This window comes from Dicentrarchus labrax, unplaced genomic scaffold, assembly GCF_905237075.1.
Source record: "Dicentrarchus labrax unplaced genomic scaffold, dlabrax2021, whole genome shotgun sequence".
Lineage (NCBI taxonomy): Eukaryota > Metazoa > Chordata > Actinopteri > Moronidae > Dicentrarchus > Dicentrarchus labrax.
In genome coordinates, this window is record NW_026136714.1 from 21,174,338 (window position 1) to 21,193,007 (window position 18,670).

At 39.0% G+C, this 18,670-nt stretch overlaps 2 protein-coding genes across 4 annotated transcripts in view; both read right to left on the reverse strand.

Moving 5' to 3' along the window:
- The window catches only part of fras1 (Fraser extracellular matrix complex subunit 1), a 229,714-nt gene extending 227,347 nt beyond the window's left edge, over positions 1 to 2,367 (reverse strand). For both annotated transcript variants that reach the window (XM_051422880.1, XM_051422879.1), the window contains exon 1: positions 1,750 to 2,367. In XM_051422880.1, the coding sequence (XP_051278840.1) occupies positions 1,750 to 1,837 (88 nt within the window). In that variant the 5' untranslated portion in view covers positions 1,838 to 2,367. The remainder of the gene's footprint in view (positions 1 to 1,749) is intronic.
- Positions 2,368 to 7,962: 5,595 nt separating this feature from the next.
- Positions 7,963 to 18,651, reverse strand: mrpl1 (mitochondrial ribosomal protein L1). 2 transcript variants are annotated; one of them, XM_051421759.1, is made up of 9 exons: positions 18,550 to 18,651; positions 17,311 to 17,413; positions 16,764 to 17,034; positions 15,069 to 15,152; positions 14,626 to 14,697; positions 13,485 to 13,596; positions 12,955 to 13,055; positions 12,389 to 12,470; positions 7,963 to 8,136 (listed from the first exon to the last, which is right to left on the reverse strand). In XM_051421759.1, exons 1-9 carry the CDS (start codon positions 18,578 to 18,580, stop codon positions 8,018 to 8,020), a joined length of 975 nt encoding a protein of 324 aa, XP_051277719.1. In that variant the 5' UTR covers positions 18,581 to 18,651; the 3' UTR covers positions 7,963 to 8,017. The 2 variants fall into 2 exon arrangements, with proteins under 2 accessions (XP_051277719.1, XP_051277720.1); XM_051421760.1 differs by lacking the exon at positions 12,955 to 13,055.
- Between the last annotated feature and the right edge of the window lie 19 nt (positions 18,652 to 18,670).

The following is an 18,670-nucleotide window of genomic DNA, read 5'->3' on the forward strand; positions in this document are numbered from 1 at the left end:
AATCTCTTAGGTGAGTGAGGCTATAATCTGGTTTGGTCAAGGATAATAATTCTGCAGTTGCTTACAACCACATTCAACAGACTGTAAAGGAATCTGAATTTAAAAAGCAACATGTGAGGTGAACTCACCTTGACTACAAACATTTGTCCAGAAAGTCCTTTCTTCATCTCAGCATCTATCCAATCCACCAAGCAGAACTTAATGTCGATAACATATCAACTTTTATAACTATCTTGCTCCGCTTGCCAACGCCAACGTGTTCCTCCTCAGCGGAAGGATGTGAAAGAGTATCTTGCTTTATAAAAGTTTGAATTTTACTGAAGCAAGTGCTGCTAAGCAGCTTGGATGCATGCCGAGATGAACAGAGGATGCCAATGATTGTGGTAAGAAGTCTGGAGTCTGCGTGTACGCAGAGTAACTTTCACCTTCCACATTTCAACATGCAGCCTGGCCCTTACCCGCAGGAACCAGGCTGTGATATTAACAACCCTCAGTTTGATATGAGGAATGAAGTGAAACCTTGAATGGGTCAGTACCAGCTGCACAGACCTGCTTTAGATTCTGCTCCTGACAGTCTTGTGCATTATAACTCCTCTGATGGGAATACTGTAGCTGTGCACTGGCAGACCTTTTAGATTTGATGCAGAGTTATGAATATTTAAATGGAAAAGAGGACACAAGCGGGATCGCAATCAAAGACGTGTGGAGAAAAGAGTGAAAATGCACAATAACTTAGACAACAAGTTTTCTTCACATGTTGCTTCATTCAGATTCCTTTAGTTTGTTGAATGCAGCTGTGAGCATCTGCAGAATCCTCCATGAAGAAGATCTAGGACAGTATTTTGGTTGATAATGACATCCTGAATACTGTATTTCTGAGGCCAGTTCCTAAACTTATTCCAGCCTGTGTCTTCTGTGAATCAGACTTTCTCAAACTGACTTTGAAGTTTGACCTTACTTGCTAAGAACTGATTTGGTGATTTGAAGATCAAAAGATGTGACAACTTCTTGTTAAATTTGGGCTAAATAATGTAATACAACTGTTGTTCCAACAGCTATATATCAATGTCAAACAAGTTCTAACTCCACATTAAAATATCTTCACTCAAATGCTATTTAGATGTACCCTTCAGATTTTCACTTTTCTACCAAGTTTAGCCCAGTTTTAACACTGATGTTTAGATGTCTAGTTACCTGAAAACAATTTAGAGTCCAGGCTGCTTTCTCAACATCATTAACATTTAAGTCTCCACTTGATGATGACTGTCTGTAAGATCCCTCACAGATGAATGGTGCTCTTTCAGAAATCCTATCCTATGAATGTTGGAGGGAGAGAGCTTGCTTCAAATGCAGAACTTGAAAACGCTGTAAATCGTAAAGTTAGAATGGTACAATTTTAAATCTCTGGCCTCAGCCCTGGGAAACATCAACCTGCTCGGAGAGTCCCAAAGCAGGGTTCGTGGCCCCCGCCAGGGGTCCTTGAAGAAGTTCCAGGACATCTTTGGCAAGTTGAGGAATAAATTACATTCAATGTTGCCTGAATGAATGGAGACGTCCAATAAGAAAAGGGTAAATGACAATTCTGGCCACAACTTTCACTCCCTGCGAGATTTCTTTGTGCAGCCTAGACAGATTTATGATTCAGTGCTGAAAAAGTGTCCAATATGGAACTAAATCTGATCAGATAACGGTTGACCTACATAACAACCCGAACAACTGGTTTTGTGAAAAGAGACCAAAAATACCTACCATGTATCCCACGGGGGCCGGTGAGGATCCCTGCCAGAGCGCCAACAAATATCCACCATCCACCCATGGTCCCAGCCAGAAATGCCATAAAATCCAAATCCAATCACGAGGGAAACGCGCGATGTGTTTATGTTTCTTTCTCTAGCTCAAATGAAGGCAGTTCTCACTGTGCATTATTGATGTCCCGATGTGCAAGAAAACTACTAGGAAAGATCCAGGAATCTTTTAAAGGAGCGGAGAGAAGGAGCGCACGGGGTCCGACTCCTGAGCGCTGCGCTCCGGGCTAGAATACGGCGCAGTCCTGGAGAAGTATCCACCTCCTCCTTCCACGCCTGCTCACTGACTGTGCTCTGCCGGGTCGGGCACAAAACTCTGCCAGAAAGATCACCAAATGCAAGGTGAATTGTCGTCTCTCTCACCAGCAGCAGAAGCAGCAGCCGGGACGCTTTTAAAAGCCGAGGCGCATGACGACGAGAGCCGGAGAAGCGGTCGCACTTTCAGCGCTCCTGCAGCGAATGTTGCGCGGTGTTTGAAGTCACTTCTTGTGCGGCGGTCTTCTTGTCCTCCCCGAGCCCCCCACTCCCTCTCCCTCTTCTTCTTCTCTTTCTAGTTCGTCCTACACTGCTCTCTCCAGGAGGACGTCCCACCTCTTCTCTGCTGTGCCCCCCCCGCCCCCTCGCAGATATCATAATCTCTCATGATGGGGACTCTGCTCCTTGGGGATTAAAACATGAGGGAGGGAGAGGATTCGGGTTTTTGGAGGGGAATGAATGTTGGATCATCTGAGGGGTTTATCATTTTAATCTCATTTACAGCTGGAAATCTGAGGTTTATAAAAATGATAAATTACTGTTTTCTCTGTAGAGCTCTGTGGAGTTTTTACTCACCTAAAAACAGTTTTATCACCTCTGCTGTCTTTGTAAAGTGCCTGTAACCAAGCTTTAGGACCCTCTGGTGTATTTGTGTTACTTAAAACTCACTTTCTTAAGTTTTTATGGTGTGTTTAGAGTGACTTTACTTTACTTTATGGTGTTTTTATCCTGTTATACTGTCCTGTAGGGAGTTTATTGGGACTCACCAAATGGCATTTTATCCACAATAATGAGCCTTATTATATTTTGATCCTATTCCTACATATATATAAATGCCTAGTGAGTTCAGGGTGATGATATTGCACTCTATGGCACTTTATGTTTCTATATATTATTTAAAATTATTCAAATTATACAGCAGTGGTTCCAATCCAGGGGTTGGGACCCTCCAAGGGATCGCAAGAGGGATGTAAGGGCTCACAAGAATAAATTATTCACACAAAATTATGCTTAGACCTTTTTGTAATCACTTTTTGTATTTCTCATTCAAAACTGGGTAGTTTCATTTCTCTAAGACTAATTATACAAATCAGAACAATCTGAGAGGCAAAAATCACTCTTTGGTTTAACTCCTAACAACTCATACACATATGCAACTTATGGTCACCTTAATATACCTACAGGGACCTATAGGGTTGTTTTGCAGTGACTTTATGGTAGTTTATATTTTATTAAGTATCACTATAAGCTTCCCCGAACAATTCCTTAGTAATCTGTAGATGTGTAAAAGTTAAAACTCAGTTGAAAGTTTGGGGAAAATATTGAACTGATAAAGTGACTTTATCATAAATCTATTTTTATGATTTATTGTGTCATTAAACTATTACATTTTGTGTTATATTAACTTTTAAATGTATCTGATGTGCTCAATGTTCACTTTATTTTACTTGTTATAGTATTCGGTGTCACTTCAATCATTTAAAATGATAATGTTAATATTGAATTTATACTAACTTAGCTTTATCCTCTATCACTGGTGGCGGTGGCTTATGGATACTTTATCTTACTTAACAACATCAGTTATCAGTAATGGTTATTAACATTCCTGTGTTTTCATTAAACAGTATAATGCATTGTGAGTATTCTTATGTTACTCAAGGGTGTTGTGTATGTTATTTTTATCTCCATCAAATGGAGCCACTATAATAATCCTTCAGGGACTTTGTAGATCTTTTCCAGTGAACTTATTGTGTATTAATAGCATATTGCCATCATAAAGTATTACATTATGATTTCTGGTGGACTGCAGGGTGTTTAATTCAGCTGATGTCTGTATAATATCCCTCTAAACTGTAGAGTATTATAGGATGTCTGCAGCTCTCTCTGTCTGTGAGTGTAATGTTTAATCAGAGGGAGTGTAGCACTGAGATTCCTCAGTGTCACATGGCAGTAACCTGATCTCCACTCAGCCCTTTTGTCCTCTGCCAAAAACAGGGATCAGAATCAGTTTTGCCTTTGAACAAGCTTTCTTTCTTTTGCTTTAATGCTGCTGCTGTCTGCACCTGCCAAATTTATAACAAGGGCCCAGTGACGCAGTGGAAGATTTAAAAATGTAGGTAAACTTCAGCCTCCAGTCTGTGATCCTGACAAGTTAGAAACACCCCCACAAAAAAAACATAGAAGTAATTATTTCGACACTTCATGCTGATAATTGAGCTCAGACATTCTTTATTCCCACAATGAGGTCAAATTTAACAAGGAGGGCAAACTGAGGTAAGGTGGGTTCACCCTCATATATCCACAGAGACATTTTTACACTGATAATAAAAAGATAAATAACATCAATGAGGTTATTCATTGATGCAGGGCCTCATCAACCTGATGGAAGATACTTCCTCTGTACTGTTTTCTTTTTTGTGTGTGTGTCTTTTTAATTAGTGTGATTGAAAGTTCTTTTTGGGATTGTGTGTTTCTCAGATGCTGGGTAATAGTGGGGGAGATTGTGTAAAAAGGGCAGGGGGGTATTGGTGAATAGAGTGAAAGATGGGGGAAGGGGGAAGGAAGACAAAAGTCCCACTAATATAACTGTCATAGTGCCAAAATTGTTTAGGAAAGGAAAAACTCATTTGTAAAGATGAGCATATATGTATATGTATTAGTAATATTATATATATATACACCAATCAGCCATAACATTATGACCACTGCCATTATGACCGGTGCACTGAATAAAACTTATTATCTGGTTGTCATGGCAGCTGTCAGTGGGTGGGATATATTAGGCAGCAAGTGAATATTTTGTCCTCAAGTTGATGTGTTAGAAGCAGGAAAAATGGGCAGTGTGAGGATTTGAATGACTTTGACAAGGGCTAAATTGTGACGGCTACGACTTGGTCAGAGCATCTCCAAACCTGCAGCTCTTGTAGGGTGTTCTCGGTCTGCAGTGGTCAGTATTTATCAAAAGTGGTCCAAGGAAGTAAAAGCAGTGAACCAGAGACAGGGTAGTGGGTGGCCAAAGCTCATTGATGCACGTGGGGAGTGAAGGCTGGCCCGTGTGGTCCGATCCAACAGACAAGCTACTGTACCTCAAACTGCTGAAAAAGTTAATGGTGGTTCTGATGGAAAGGTGTCAGAACACACAGTGCAGAGCAGTTTGTTGGTATGGGGCTGCAGAACATTATGACCACCAGGGTGCCCAAGATAACATTTTTAAGTGTCTACTTTTGTCTGGCCAACAGTATTCAATGTACAATTGTGTAAAATATAGATAAGCTGAAGCAAACATTTAATCAATTATAAAAATGTTTGCCTAATATATCCTTTGTACAAATTTTCAATCGATTAATCAGCTAATCAGCTCTGCAATCATTTTTGTCCATCCCCCCAGAATGGAAAACATCCATTAAAAAAAAATTGGCAACAAAGGGTCAAAGGTCAAACACCACTTTTGATAATAATATGGAATTATATGTAATATTTATCTATTATGTTTTAAAATATGAGAAATATAATTGTAATATTGCAGTTTTCTTTCAATGGTGTGAAATGAAGTGATTCCCTATTGCTGCAAACACTCAAACCCTCTCAAGAGCCCTTGGAGCTCCCAAGGACTGACCGTTTGGAAACAACAATGAGTCAATTTTATTTATATAGTCAAAAATCGCAAATTACCTCAAAGGGCTTTACAATAATGTAGGTACAACCTTTATCTTTAGACTCTCTATTTGAATGAGGAAAAAGGATGGAACCTCAAGAAGAGCAACATGTGCACAATGTCTCCTCTGTACAGAATAGATCTAAATAACAGTAGTAAAATGTTTGAAGAACATATATAAAGAACAGAAGGATACAGGCCTATAAGAGTTAAAATAGCAACACAACAACTTTTATAAAGCTCCTGCTTGTTAACAGGAGTCTCATTGACGTCAGTTTCATCATTTTTACTATTTCCACAATTTTCACTGCCTCTTTCTATAGTCTCTTTTCTCTTCTCTCCACTGCCAAATCCTATTACATTAGCTGCTGCAATAGCCAGATTTCCCCAGAGGGACCAATAACAGTTCCAACTTATCTCAATCTTACACTGAATACCAACCTGCACAGCATCAGAGGATGGATGTGTAATTGGCTGCACTAATTCAACACACACAGTTTGAAAAGACATCTAGAGTCTCGCTGTGGTTTGGGACATCAAATATTCTGTGTTACCTTCCCTAAAACACACTGTATGTTGTGTAGCAGCTCATACAGAACATCTGAAGTTGTGTGGAACTGCTTTAAGGGCAGAAATAATGCTTTTGGGGGGTTTTGTAATAGTAAATAAGGGTAAAAGAAAATATGGGGAGACAAAATTACTAAGTTAATATTAGGTTAGTTATAAAAAAATAGGTTTCAATTAAAGCTTCAATTCACTGGTTTAACTTTGGGCTTCTAATCATAAACAGGAATTAATAAAGACACCATTCAATAAAAAAATAGCTGGAGGAGCTTAAACTCAAGGACTAAAATTAATGAATGTTGACTAAGAGAGCCGGGGGAGACCGATGAACTTATAGACTGATGAACTGATGAGAACTTTTCAAGGCCATTCAGTCACTTTCAGCAGCTTTTAAGGCCTCCAAGAAGCCTTCAATAATTTTCAAATTGCCAGCAGGAGCAACCACTGTGCACACATACACGGCAATGAAGGTCACAAGATAAATTATGTAAGAGTGCATCAAGTGTTGGTGGCTCCATATGCCATTACATAAGATCATCCTTTATTGACCCCCAGAGGGGAAATTGTGAATTATTGAACTAAATATTATAAGAGAAAATCAAACTTCATGTTTGGTGACAATGTTTATTGTTCGGATTAGGTTAAGTGCAACAGGTTGCATGAAGCCCTAAATTAATTTCTTCAGGGGGTCAGCAGCACAGGCTATTTCAATACTGCCTCCTGGTGTTCAGCTGGCAGTACTACACTTGAGCTTTACCTATTGCTGCAAGCAGGCGGGAAGGGACTTAAATTATCTCGACACATTGCAGTCATTCTTAAACTATAGTAATTAAATCTGCTGCTACAACAGCCTCCACTCTTCTGGTTTCACCAGATGTTGAACCCGGCTGCAGGGATTTGCTCCCATTCTGACAGTAATGTTGGCTGATAAGACTCTGTCCAGTTCTGTGTTCCAGTTCATCCCAAAGGGGTTGGACAGGGTTGAGGGCAGGGATCTGTGCAGACCAGTCAGGTTCTTCCACATCAAACTAGTCTCCATTTTTGGACATCTAATGTGAGTTAATAGAGATATCCGTATCCCTACATGATGACATGAATTCATCCAAGATAGGGACTTAACGATTTTAAACTAACAAATCACTTCTTTGTCTTTATCACTCAATGTTTTCACTACGGCTGTACTTTAACATATTTAAGGACATTTGGAACATTAAATCTGGAGAATCATATTTAATCATAGTATTCACATATTACAACATATTCGCAGGTTTTCACAAGTGAAATTGAACTCTAGTCAGAATTTGGATATATCTGACCTAACATGATGTACTTGAACTATAAATGGAAATATTTAAAAAATAGGAAATTAATTCTTAGAAGCCATGAGGTCTGTGTGGTGAACTGTTTAGTAGATACAAACATGGCATACTGTTCTACAACCTGTCTCTAGATGAGAGTAAACAGCTGCATTTTAAATACTTTTAGAAGTATTCATTCAGATAACACACAATAAAACCCCTTTATGACCTCGACTGCAGATGTCTGTAAGCAATAAAAGTATCATCTGATTTATGGGCTGTAGTGGGTGATTATTAATAAAAGTCGCTCTCCTGGTCACCTTGTATATTTTGTCCTCCTTTAATTCTCTTGGGATTTTTAAACAATAGGTACCAGTACAGGAAGCAAACTCAAAACAAATACTTTATTCAATACAGTGAATATATACATCGGAAACAGGTCATTCCTCCTCCTCCTCATCCTCCTCCTTCTCTGCTGGTTTCCGTACAATGTCTTCGCTGTTGAACCACAGCGCTTCACTGGTGCGACTGGCGATGATTGCCCGCTCTATGAAAGGTCCTGAGGGGAGGAAGAGGAGGAGAGGAAAAGAAAAACTGTCAACAATAACAGTTTGTTTCAATGTGATGAAAGGGGGAGGTGTGAAGTCGAAAGCAGGAAGTGGAGAGGACATTTCTAAAACACAAATAACAATATGCAAGATGATTCTTCCAGTAAAATGGCAGACCGGATTAAGGATACATGCATCAGACTGAAATGAAAACATTTTTTTAAACTTAGGGTTGGGTGATATGGATTTAGCAAAGCCAAAAATATTACTTATAAATTTAGCTCTGACATTAGGTCATTATGAGTAATGATGAATCTATCATCATTTAAGATTTATTGTAGGGCTGCAACTAAAAATATTTTCACTATTTATTAATCGGACTATTCTTTTCTCAATGAACAGATTATTCATTCTGCCTATAAAATGTCAGAAAATAGCAAAATGTGCCTTTATAATCACCCAAGTGACTGCTTCAGATGTTTTGTTTCAGTCCAAAAGTCCGCAGATATTCAGTTTATTATGACACTGAAATCTGTGAATATTTGCTGGTGGAAAAGCCTCTGAAAGGAGTATTTGGAGCCACCAATGGACACTCATCATCTTTATCCCCCCACTTTCATCTGCTGAAGGGGGAAAGTTTCTCTGTGCTCACCTTCAATTTCAGTTTAACTCATGTATGGACCAGCAGGATTTGTGATATCACAACTAGTTTGGAGCCAATCATGGTCCAGAATCCAACTAACACAAGTATAATGTGGAAACTTGAAGCCTCCAATGAACATGCACTGAGACGAGGCTCTACAGCAGTGCTTCTCAAACTTTTTCTGGTTAGAAATAACACATTATTACTAGAACAAAATAATAATTAATAACTTTTTTTTGGAAAACCAATATCAGACACATTTTATATATCTCAAAACATATCTGGAGGGAATCTTTCAACATTTAAAATCAAAATATAAAAATGAGAGAATGCTTTTCCAGTTTTTCTGTAGCGGCCCTCAGAGATCAACCTGGGATGGAGCAGTTCTATAGAAGAATATGGTTTCCAGAGGTTGTTTAGGACATAAACAGCCAGATTCAATAGCAACTCTTCAACAAAACATAAAGAGCTTGAAAACTTTCAACACATGAGACTGAGCATCAGCTTGCATGAGATTATGTTAAACAGCTGCCTTCAATCTCTGTCACCCACTCATCCTCTGTTTCTCCTTTATTTGAAAACATGCACAAATTCCCTGCAGTCTTTTATTTCTCACAAATCTACTTTTAACTTACTTATGAATAGTTATTTCAGCATCATTTCCCCTGCTGTCTCATATTTCCTGCATTCAGGTCTTTATTTATCAGCATATGGATGTGCTTTTGTCATGAATAATTCCCATAAGGCCCTCAGGGTTTTCTTTCTCTCACCCACACGTTGATTTTCCACACTCTTTTCTTAGTTTTGAGCATTTATCTGTGAAGCTTCTTCTTGTTTCTACCCACACTGCAGCCATTAGCTTCTGTCCAAATGACAATTTAAAAGACATTAATGGAAATAGGGGGGGGGTTATTTCAAGTTAACTGTAATTATTCTAAATATTCACATTGTCTGATCCTTGACTTCTGGGTGCAGAGGTAATTCAATTCTGCCCAGAGTCCTTGTGCACCTCTTGTCAGGGGAGTCGAACTGCTGTGTAGTGTTTGCTGGCACAAACTTAAAGAGGGCTCTCTGCTGACAGAGTTCAGAAGAGCCCAGGTGGCTCGGCTCAATGCACCATCTTCATCGCCAAATGCTGCTCTGCGATGAAAATTACAGAGCTGAAAAGGGCACTGAGCGAGACGTTTCACTCAGCTACTGTAGCGCAGTGGATGCTCTCTGCAGCCGGGCGGGTGCGGCAGAGCATCAACACTTCCATGGTGAGCAGTGAAGAGTCCCACAGGGATCATCAAGGATAAAATGGCACAAACTCAAGTTTACTGTGAGCACTTTAAACTGAAGCATCTGCTGTGAGTGCACAGACCTGCTGCTGGTTCTCTTTGGTCTGACGCAGAGTGAAAAGTTTAACGACCTCACCAAGGATGTTTTGTAGGTCTTTTTGGTCCCATTTGATTTGTTTGTTCAATAATCAGCATGGCATCTCAAAAACTGAATTTTTTTAGTAACAGTTGGTGGGAGGTTAGGCCTTGAACCATGAGACAAGTGATTAGTATTAGGATTACTTAACATACTGATTTTTCAACATTTCTTCTCATTATATCTGGTGTCAGATCTGAATCCAGATTTAACATATTCTACTATTAAAGTGCTTTCTAGTGTAAGTTTCTGTGTTTTGGTTTATATTAAGTTTCTTAAAATCCAATAAAAAGTTCCCCAGGGCACATAGAAAAAACTAGCAAATGGCAAGCAGCTCTTTTACTGAGCAGAAGAGTGCATAAAGACAAGATTGCTATGGATTTGTCCACTATGTGTTGCTGTTGTTTATGGTGCATGACTTCACATTAAAAAGACCAACTATCCCTTTTTCCGCATCTTTGTGCTTCCTTAAGTACAGAGGAGATAATCATGAAAACCAGAGCTGATATTTTCCACAGAGGCCAGTAGGAGATAATGCACCACATACTGTGTACTTTCACACAGAAGGTTTAGGAGACGTTTGACTAAAATATGAACGTGTTTTCTGAATAACGATGACCATGTGGTCCACAACTGCACTCGAGTACTTACAAGGAAAATTTAAGCGTGCATGTTATGGCAGTATTTGTGACTCTCATACATTTTTGTCCTATGACAATAACTGTTAAACTGAACATCTCATGACCCCGTTCAGCCATGAGCATGTGGTTTCATTCACTCATATATAGGTCTACACAATTAGGGGGCATACATTAAAATGGCCATCGATTTTATTTCCTGGAAACAACGATAAAGAGTCACACTTTATTGACAAAAGGAGTATGCATGTGGACCGCAAAACAAAATAACAGTAACCACATCTGAAAACACACGAGCAATAGTGGCAATATTGTCCTCAAGAGAGAGATCCAAGATAGATGGGAAAGTAAAGAGTTCTTGACATGAGGAGTTCCAGGTCACAAAGGGCCAGCGGTTTTAAAGTGTCCTCAATCAGCGTTTCTGAAAGCTCTGCAGTTTACTTCAGTCTGGGCACCGTTAATGACATTTTATTTAGCGAGCTCAGAATCAATTATATTGCAGATCATTTAAAGCCTCTCCAGCTAATGACGGTCCATTAGCTGATGATTACACTCTGCCTCTTATAATCAAACGTAAAGTGAAGCAAATGTACAGAATATTGGAAATGCTGAATTTCTTACGTCTACTGTTCAGTTCAGTGAGGAACGCCAACCTCAGCAGGGCAGTCAATGTTCACTTTCATACAGTGTTTAGTTGTTTTGTTTTTCAAGTTTTAGTTTCACATTTTCCTCGACAATTAATGAATATTTCACATTTGTCAACAGCTTCAGATTTTTTTTATATTTTTCTTCTACCACTGCAGGCAGCCATTAGTTTCCATTGATTCCTGTACATTATGAAAATCATAATACAAGTTATTGCTCACAGTGAGCATGAAGCTTGTGTTAAGTTTGCCAGTGCTACACTGGTGTAGTGTGGTAGCACAGTGTAAATGCAGATTGATTTGAAACATGAATGTAGACGTTATTGTTCACTGTGATGAATTACAATTTGTTTTTATGCCTGGGACAGTCTTCAAAGTAAATCCAAAAGAGATTTTTAGTAACTACGATAAAACATTTTCCTTTAAATTCATCCATCTGCATGTTATAAAAAAAACACACTGCAAAGAAAGGTCCTGGTTTGAAGTAACATCTTATCGCTTATTTTCAGCCGAATTTGGATGAAAGCATGAGTTGTTTTCAATAAAACACTTCAGTCTGAGAGAAGAACAGTACACAGTAAGCATGGGGGAAAAAAACAAAGAAACCCTGGTTGTCTTGTTGCCGACTTTCTCCCTGTTGTCTCCATCAGTCTGGCTATAAAAGTGTAAACTGAACAAGGGAGGGAAATCAAAACCAGCCAGCAGATAAAAGCTGGCACATTTTGAAAGCTTTTTTACTCTAACATGCATTTTGACAAACAAAAATCAATCAACAATGTGTTATTCTATCCTGAAGAGCTGTCAAAACAATTAGAGAAAGAGTTCATCTGCAGCAGCTGACAGAGGAAAAGCAGCTCTGAAGTTATTTTATGTCAGTGGTTGAACTTTTGTTGTAGTGATGGGTTGGTTTTGGTGAACTTACCCATATCGGCTGGTCGGTGTGAGCAAACGTTCATCAGGACAGCTTTCAGGTTGGCAAAGATGTGTTCTGTGGGCATGTCGAGCTGTGCAGAGAGAGGAGAGAAAGCATTATGAAATAAATTTTGCGAAATTCTGCTGAAATGTGTATTTGTCTCACATCTAATCTGCTGCTTGGGAGGTTGTATTTTAAACGTGGGAACTCAACTATAGTATATGCTCAGTGTTCATCTGGTAATCGTCATGGGAGCTTGAACGCTTGACTTACAATAAAAATTAACAGGGCCATCTTCCTTTTCAAGAAAGGTGAATGATTTAGTGTTTTGGTAGAAGCCCATATTCACCACAACATTTCCCACAGTCTGCCTCAGGTTGCACAGATTTCATGTTGCAGTTTCCTGTTAGGAAGACAATCTTTATTTCTTAACTTTGACCACTTACAGAATATAAAATGAAAAAAACTGCCTCTTGCCTGGACACTGAAAGTTTCCTCCTAGTTGGTGTTGTTGACAGAAATCTACACCGTCATATATCTTTACTATACAGCAATAACACTTTCTTGAGACGTACCATGGCTATCTGGGTCTTGACGTAGCAGTTGTTCTCCACATTGTACTCGTGGCTTGCTTTAAAAAACTCCAACAACTCGGAAATGTTGGTGCTGACTGAGCCTGAGTGTCAACAGAGAGAGACAGAGAAATGAATTTATCGGAATTGATGTAGTCATGACTATATGTGCACTTTAGACATTAGTTGTCGGTGTTATCTTGAAAGGCTTCAAGTGCTACTGCAGTAAAACCATGAGCTGCTAAATGAGCAGTAGTGAGAGTGAAGAATATCAATGAAGCTACAGCAACGCTATGGTACAATAGAAAAAAATAACCTCGTTATCACAGACTGATATAAAAACAGCTTTTACGTTTGTGAATAAAAGCAGGTTTCAAAGAGGTCAAATCTTTTGTGCTTGTAAAAGGTCTGAAAAGTGACAAAACAAAGTCTACGGCAAAGAGAATTACTGTCTCCCACAGAAAACACTGCTCCTGCATTACCTGAAACCACTTGTTTGTATGCAGCCTTTTCTTCTGTTTCATACAACTCACCTCTCTTGCTCTTTGGAAATTTCTTCCTCAGTTTGTTTTTCAGAGGTAGAATCTTTGGCAGAATATCTGGCACTGCTACATAGAAGTCTGCTGAAATCTCGTCATCTAAGATCTGGAAGTGAATCAAATTTAGATTAGTTTTAAGTTTAAAGAGTCCTGCAGGGAGTCTAAGTAACATTTTGATAGAAATACAGACAGACCTGCATGCAAAGAACAGAGCAAATAGTTATTGACAGATTCACAGGTTAATACTGGTGTGTGTCACATTGTCAGACGTTTGATTTCAGATGAGCAGTCAGAAAGCAAATGAACATGTCATCTATTTTAGATGCCAACACTCCATCACTTATGACAATAGAGATTGTCAGACCCAATACAAACTAATGTGTGTAGCCGCCTTTGTAAATGTGATTTACAGTAGACACTGCATGGAATGCAGGTGTACAATTAGCTCAAACACAACACTGACTGGAAATGTACTTAATGAAACAAACTACAGCTTTGCCAAATTAGTTTATTGCAGTTATGTTTCTATTATTTTGTCCACCGGCTGTATAACACATAGCCATCCTAGTCTATTTCTAGGATTTGAAATTTCCAAGAAGATAAAAGAAAAAAGCTAAGTGCTCTCATACTACATATTATATAACAGAGTCCCATCATCCAAAAGTAACAGACACAAAAACACTTTATTCTTGTTGATTCTGGCAGCCTCTGTGGGCAAAAGTGGGAGTGATGCCTTACACTGTGTCTATATCGACCATGTAGCAAAAGCGGCACACCAGCAGAACAACTGCAGCAGCTGGAATCTTGTGTCAGTGTCAAAAATGGTTTCAGCCACAGTCTGGTGTAGACAAGGTTGGACGAAGGCATTACAGCCTTAAATGCCCTTGTCAGTGTGGTAGTTTCACTGCACAGCTCGGAGGTTTGAGTTTGTTTAACTGTGCGATTTGAACCAAACATCAACTCTCTGCATGCCTTAAAAATGCCTTATTTTGTTCGTTTTTTAAACTTTGCTTGGACTTGCTAATATATAACAATCATACTGTTACAAAAAAATCCAGAGAAAGATGAGTTTTCCCTTGAGGAAAAAAAATAAACTTGATCTGAACTTACAGTGCGTTATATTTAACCAACTCACCGGCTGTATGAGCTCTGCTCCTCCAGCTAATACAGCTCCATTCTCCAGTGCAGCTTTAGCTTGATTAGCATCCTGCAATGAGAAACAGAGGTAACACTACACATTTCAATCTGATCTGGGTGTGTCAACGTGTGGCAGACCCCGCCAGTGTCATCCATTATGGTCGTTAACGTACAAATCTAGGTTACAACCCACAACCTATGCTGCTCGACAGGAATATTAATCAAATCCAGCTCGTTGGTTTCTGTGACCAAAACAGTCGCTACATGAGCCCATTTATTACAGACAAACTGGGTGACAAAAGGTGCCGCTGCTGCTGCACATCTGAATCATGTACAGACAATATTAAAGCAATTCATCAACAGCACGCATTCAAGTGGCTATGAAATTAAGATTTAGTGAGCCTGAATAAAATGCCTGAAAAATAAAAATAAGCCTTTTACCTCAGTAAAAACTAAAACTTTGTTTATCTCGGTCTTGAAGGGGTGTGGTAAATGCACTGTGCTGACAAAGGGGTCCACTTTTCTCTGTGAGGAGAAAAAAAAAAGATCCAATTAATACAGATTTCAACACTCGGCATGCTCCAGCAAATAAAGGACTATGGAGAAAACATGAGAAAAAGAAGGGATGTCAATCATAGACCAAGCAAAGATAATTGAGTATTAAATCTTTCCCGCCACCACTTGAATTTTTCATTTCTCAGGAGTGTTCTTAATTAATTATGCATAAGAACATTGGTTCTGCATAGTTCCGTGGAGACGGACAGATGAGAGTAAGACTGTAAGCAGTAAGTAAGTCTGTCTCATGTGGACTTTCTGGACATCAAAGCAGCTCTGCAGTCCTGTGATGTGGAAACAAACTCATGAGGTTTTCAATCCTCTGTGTCACACGGTTTTTGCTGATTAACCAAAGACTGATGCAATAAATATCACTCAGCTTGGTGGAGGTGAGGTGTAGCAGTTAACAGTCAGAGTGGGAAAGTACCAAAAAAAGCCAAATCAGCCATATCTAAATGCTAAAATTAGTCTCTGACAGACACTTTGGCAGGTGATCAGCCATTGTCGGGATGTCCTGTTCTATTCTGAGGACCCAGCTAGATCGTTTTAAAAAAGCAGCTGGGACTAAAATCATTAAATATATTATTTAACTTTCCAGTCTTCCCCACAGATTCATGGACATGCTTAAAGACATAACCCATGGTCTCACAATTTGGATTTGAGAATGTTAGAATTACAGCCTGACCTGACAGGTGTTTCCATTACTTTGTCCACTCCATTTATATCAATGAGGGTAGGTTAAATAACATAAACACTTCACTGTACAATGCAATACAGTTCAACAGCACCACAAACAAAATCCAAAATGACCATGTCATGCTTTAGTTACAATCTGCACTTAAACAGGCAAATGTTTCTAAATTGCATTCTACTAAGAAGAAAATGTGACCACCTACAGGTGAGAGGATGCTCAACGGAGGATTTAATGTGAGAATATTAGCAGTGAAAAGGCTATTGGAAGGTTTTACTCTGCAGTCTATTCTATACCATCTAAAGCCCTCTCAGAACTGTCCCGAAAAATACTATGTGATGGATTACAGGGTCACAATTGTGTTCCCAATACATGTGAAGATTCAAATCTGTGAGATGAAGCATGAACTGCATTACTCTCTTTAAACAGCAGGGGGGACCATCGATTTTAAACTTTGCTTGTTCGACGTCCCATGGCTGTCGCAACTGAATCAAGGCGCAAAGACATGGCGGCCGCAGGTGAAGACTTTGAAATTGAGGATACCGCATCCTGTTTTATATTGGAGATGTGGCAGCTTTCTGGTTTCCTGAAATATGCATTGTTTTGCAGTTTACACCCTACCTGAGAAACCAAATGGATTCTTTTAATTTGGCAAAGAAAATATATTTAGTATATTTTTGTCTGAAAATTAAGAAATCTTTTTCAGTCATAAGTTTTCTTCAATCTGTGAAAACATATGGTGATAAAATCTTTTTGTGAACTCAGTACTGTGAGTTGTATCAATCGTAACCAACCTGCAACATGATCTACGTCGCATCATCTACAAACAACACTTCAAATCTCTCTATCTAAATATGCAGAGAACATGACTGCAGTGTTGTTGCCATTACCTTTTTCTCCAGTTCCATGTTTAGCCTCAGATCGATGTAAACAGGCTGCTTGAGGGGAGTGAAGTCCAACACTTGAAAGTTCTTCAGCATGTCGATGGCTTCTGCTGCGTCATAGATCGTCATGGGGTAGTACGTCCTAATGTACACGTCATCCACAGGCGCCCATGCTGTCTTGCCAAAAGGCTTATGTCTGCCTTTGTCATCAATTATCCTCTTTTCTTTCTTCTCCTCCTTCTTCTGTGTGTCATCTTTCTTGACTTTCTTTAATGACCTGACGAACAATAGGGGGAGATGTTAAACTGAGAAATATTTGGGTCATAAACCCTACCTCTATCTTTTCTTTATTTTATGGTTCATATGGAAACCTTTATTTAATTTTGAGTGACTAATGAAGTGGTTCTAGTGGACGGCTCCATCAGCTAAATTTGCAAAACTGTTGGAGGATGAAGCAGAATGATGTTAAAAAAAAAGCTCCAAAGACAGAATATTCTCTCCAGATGAAAATCTTTAGAGCTGGTTTTAGTGAACACATGGTTTATAAACTCACTTTAGAGTGGCAACAATCTTGGAAGATAGATGCCTTGTAGGAATTTGTGAAGCGCTTGTGTATGCACCAGCTCTCAGCAGGTGCCTCTGACATCCTCCTAAAACTGGAAAAGAGAAAAAAAACTGCTGATGATGACCTCCATTTAACACAGATAGATGCTGTTTGAGAGGTTTTCTGTGAAACTATGAAACGCACTCTTTATGTATTTAAGCATTATAACATCTGACATGATTTTATTTCCAATGTAAAATATGCAACAAGGCTCATCTCTGCAATCCAATGTGTGTCATTTGCATAAAACTGGAATATTTGCAATTTAAAGTTTATGTGAACTTGTTCACTTGGCACTAGTTAATATTCCCTCAGTGCAACTTTTAGGTTTACCACCAAAAGATCACACTCTGTGGGATAGTCTAAATCTTTGAGTTAATTATAAGCAATACATCTCAGGATGCCTGCAGGGATTTGTGCAGAAAAGTTGTCTAATGTGGTTGTACATCTATGTCTGTTACCCCTTCAGGGACTGTGTGCACAATGCAAAGCAGATTGAGTAAATTTAAATTAAAACTGATTTAAAAAAAAATTTAATTAATACGAAGATACAGTTTCTGTATTAATTTACTTGTATTACTCTTCTATGTTCAACAGTACGGATCTTCTCGACAGAGAGCATTTCAGATTCTACAGCCGCTCACATCGGCCGTATTTGGTTTATTCCGAAACTGCGTTCAAAAACCTGACAGTTATATACAACTTTTCTTATAAACGAAGACACATATCCAAAATAACATTTTCCAAACCCTTAACTGAATCATTAATACGAACTCTTCAATTCGTCATTCATATGATCCACCAAGCAACAACCTAATTGAACCAAATACCTACTTATTGAACTCGTTAACACTCCTCATCACCGCCCACCACGACGTGTTTAGGTTCAAGTACACACTGATGTCATCGACAACACTGTTCATTTTATTTACCTAAAAGCTTCCTTGCAACCAATATAACATAATCTTGAGTCGTGTCGGCCCATGTGTCAAACTCTTCAATACTCAAGGTATCGATATGTTTTGCTGTGTGGTCTGTAGAGCTAACGTTAGCTAACCGGCTATAATTTCCCTTCAACCGCACCGAGACACCACAAAGGAAGCCTGGGAGAATTAGCATCAACCTATTTCAGCAAATAAATCACTTAAAGTTCAGATATGAGAAAGTAAATTACCCAAAACAACTGACCTTTCCACACTGTCCGCATGCAAGTGGCCATGTCTAGGAATGCCGATGATCCGTGTGAAAACAACGATACGTACTAAACAGTTCCGCCTGGGAAGGAACACCCGTATCTCCAGTTTAAAAA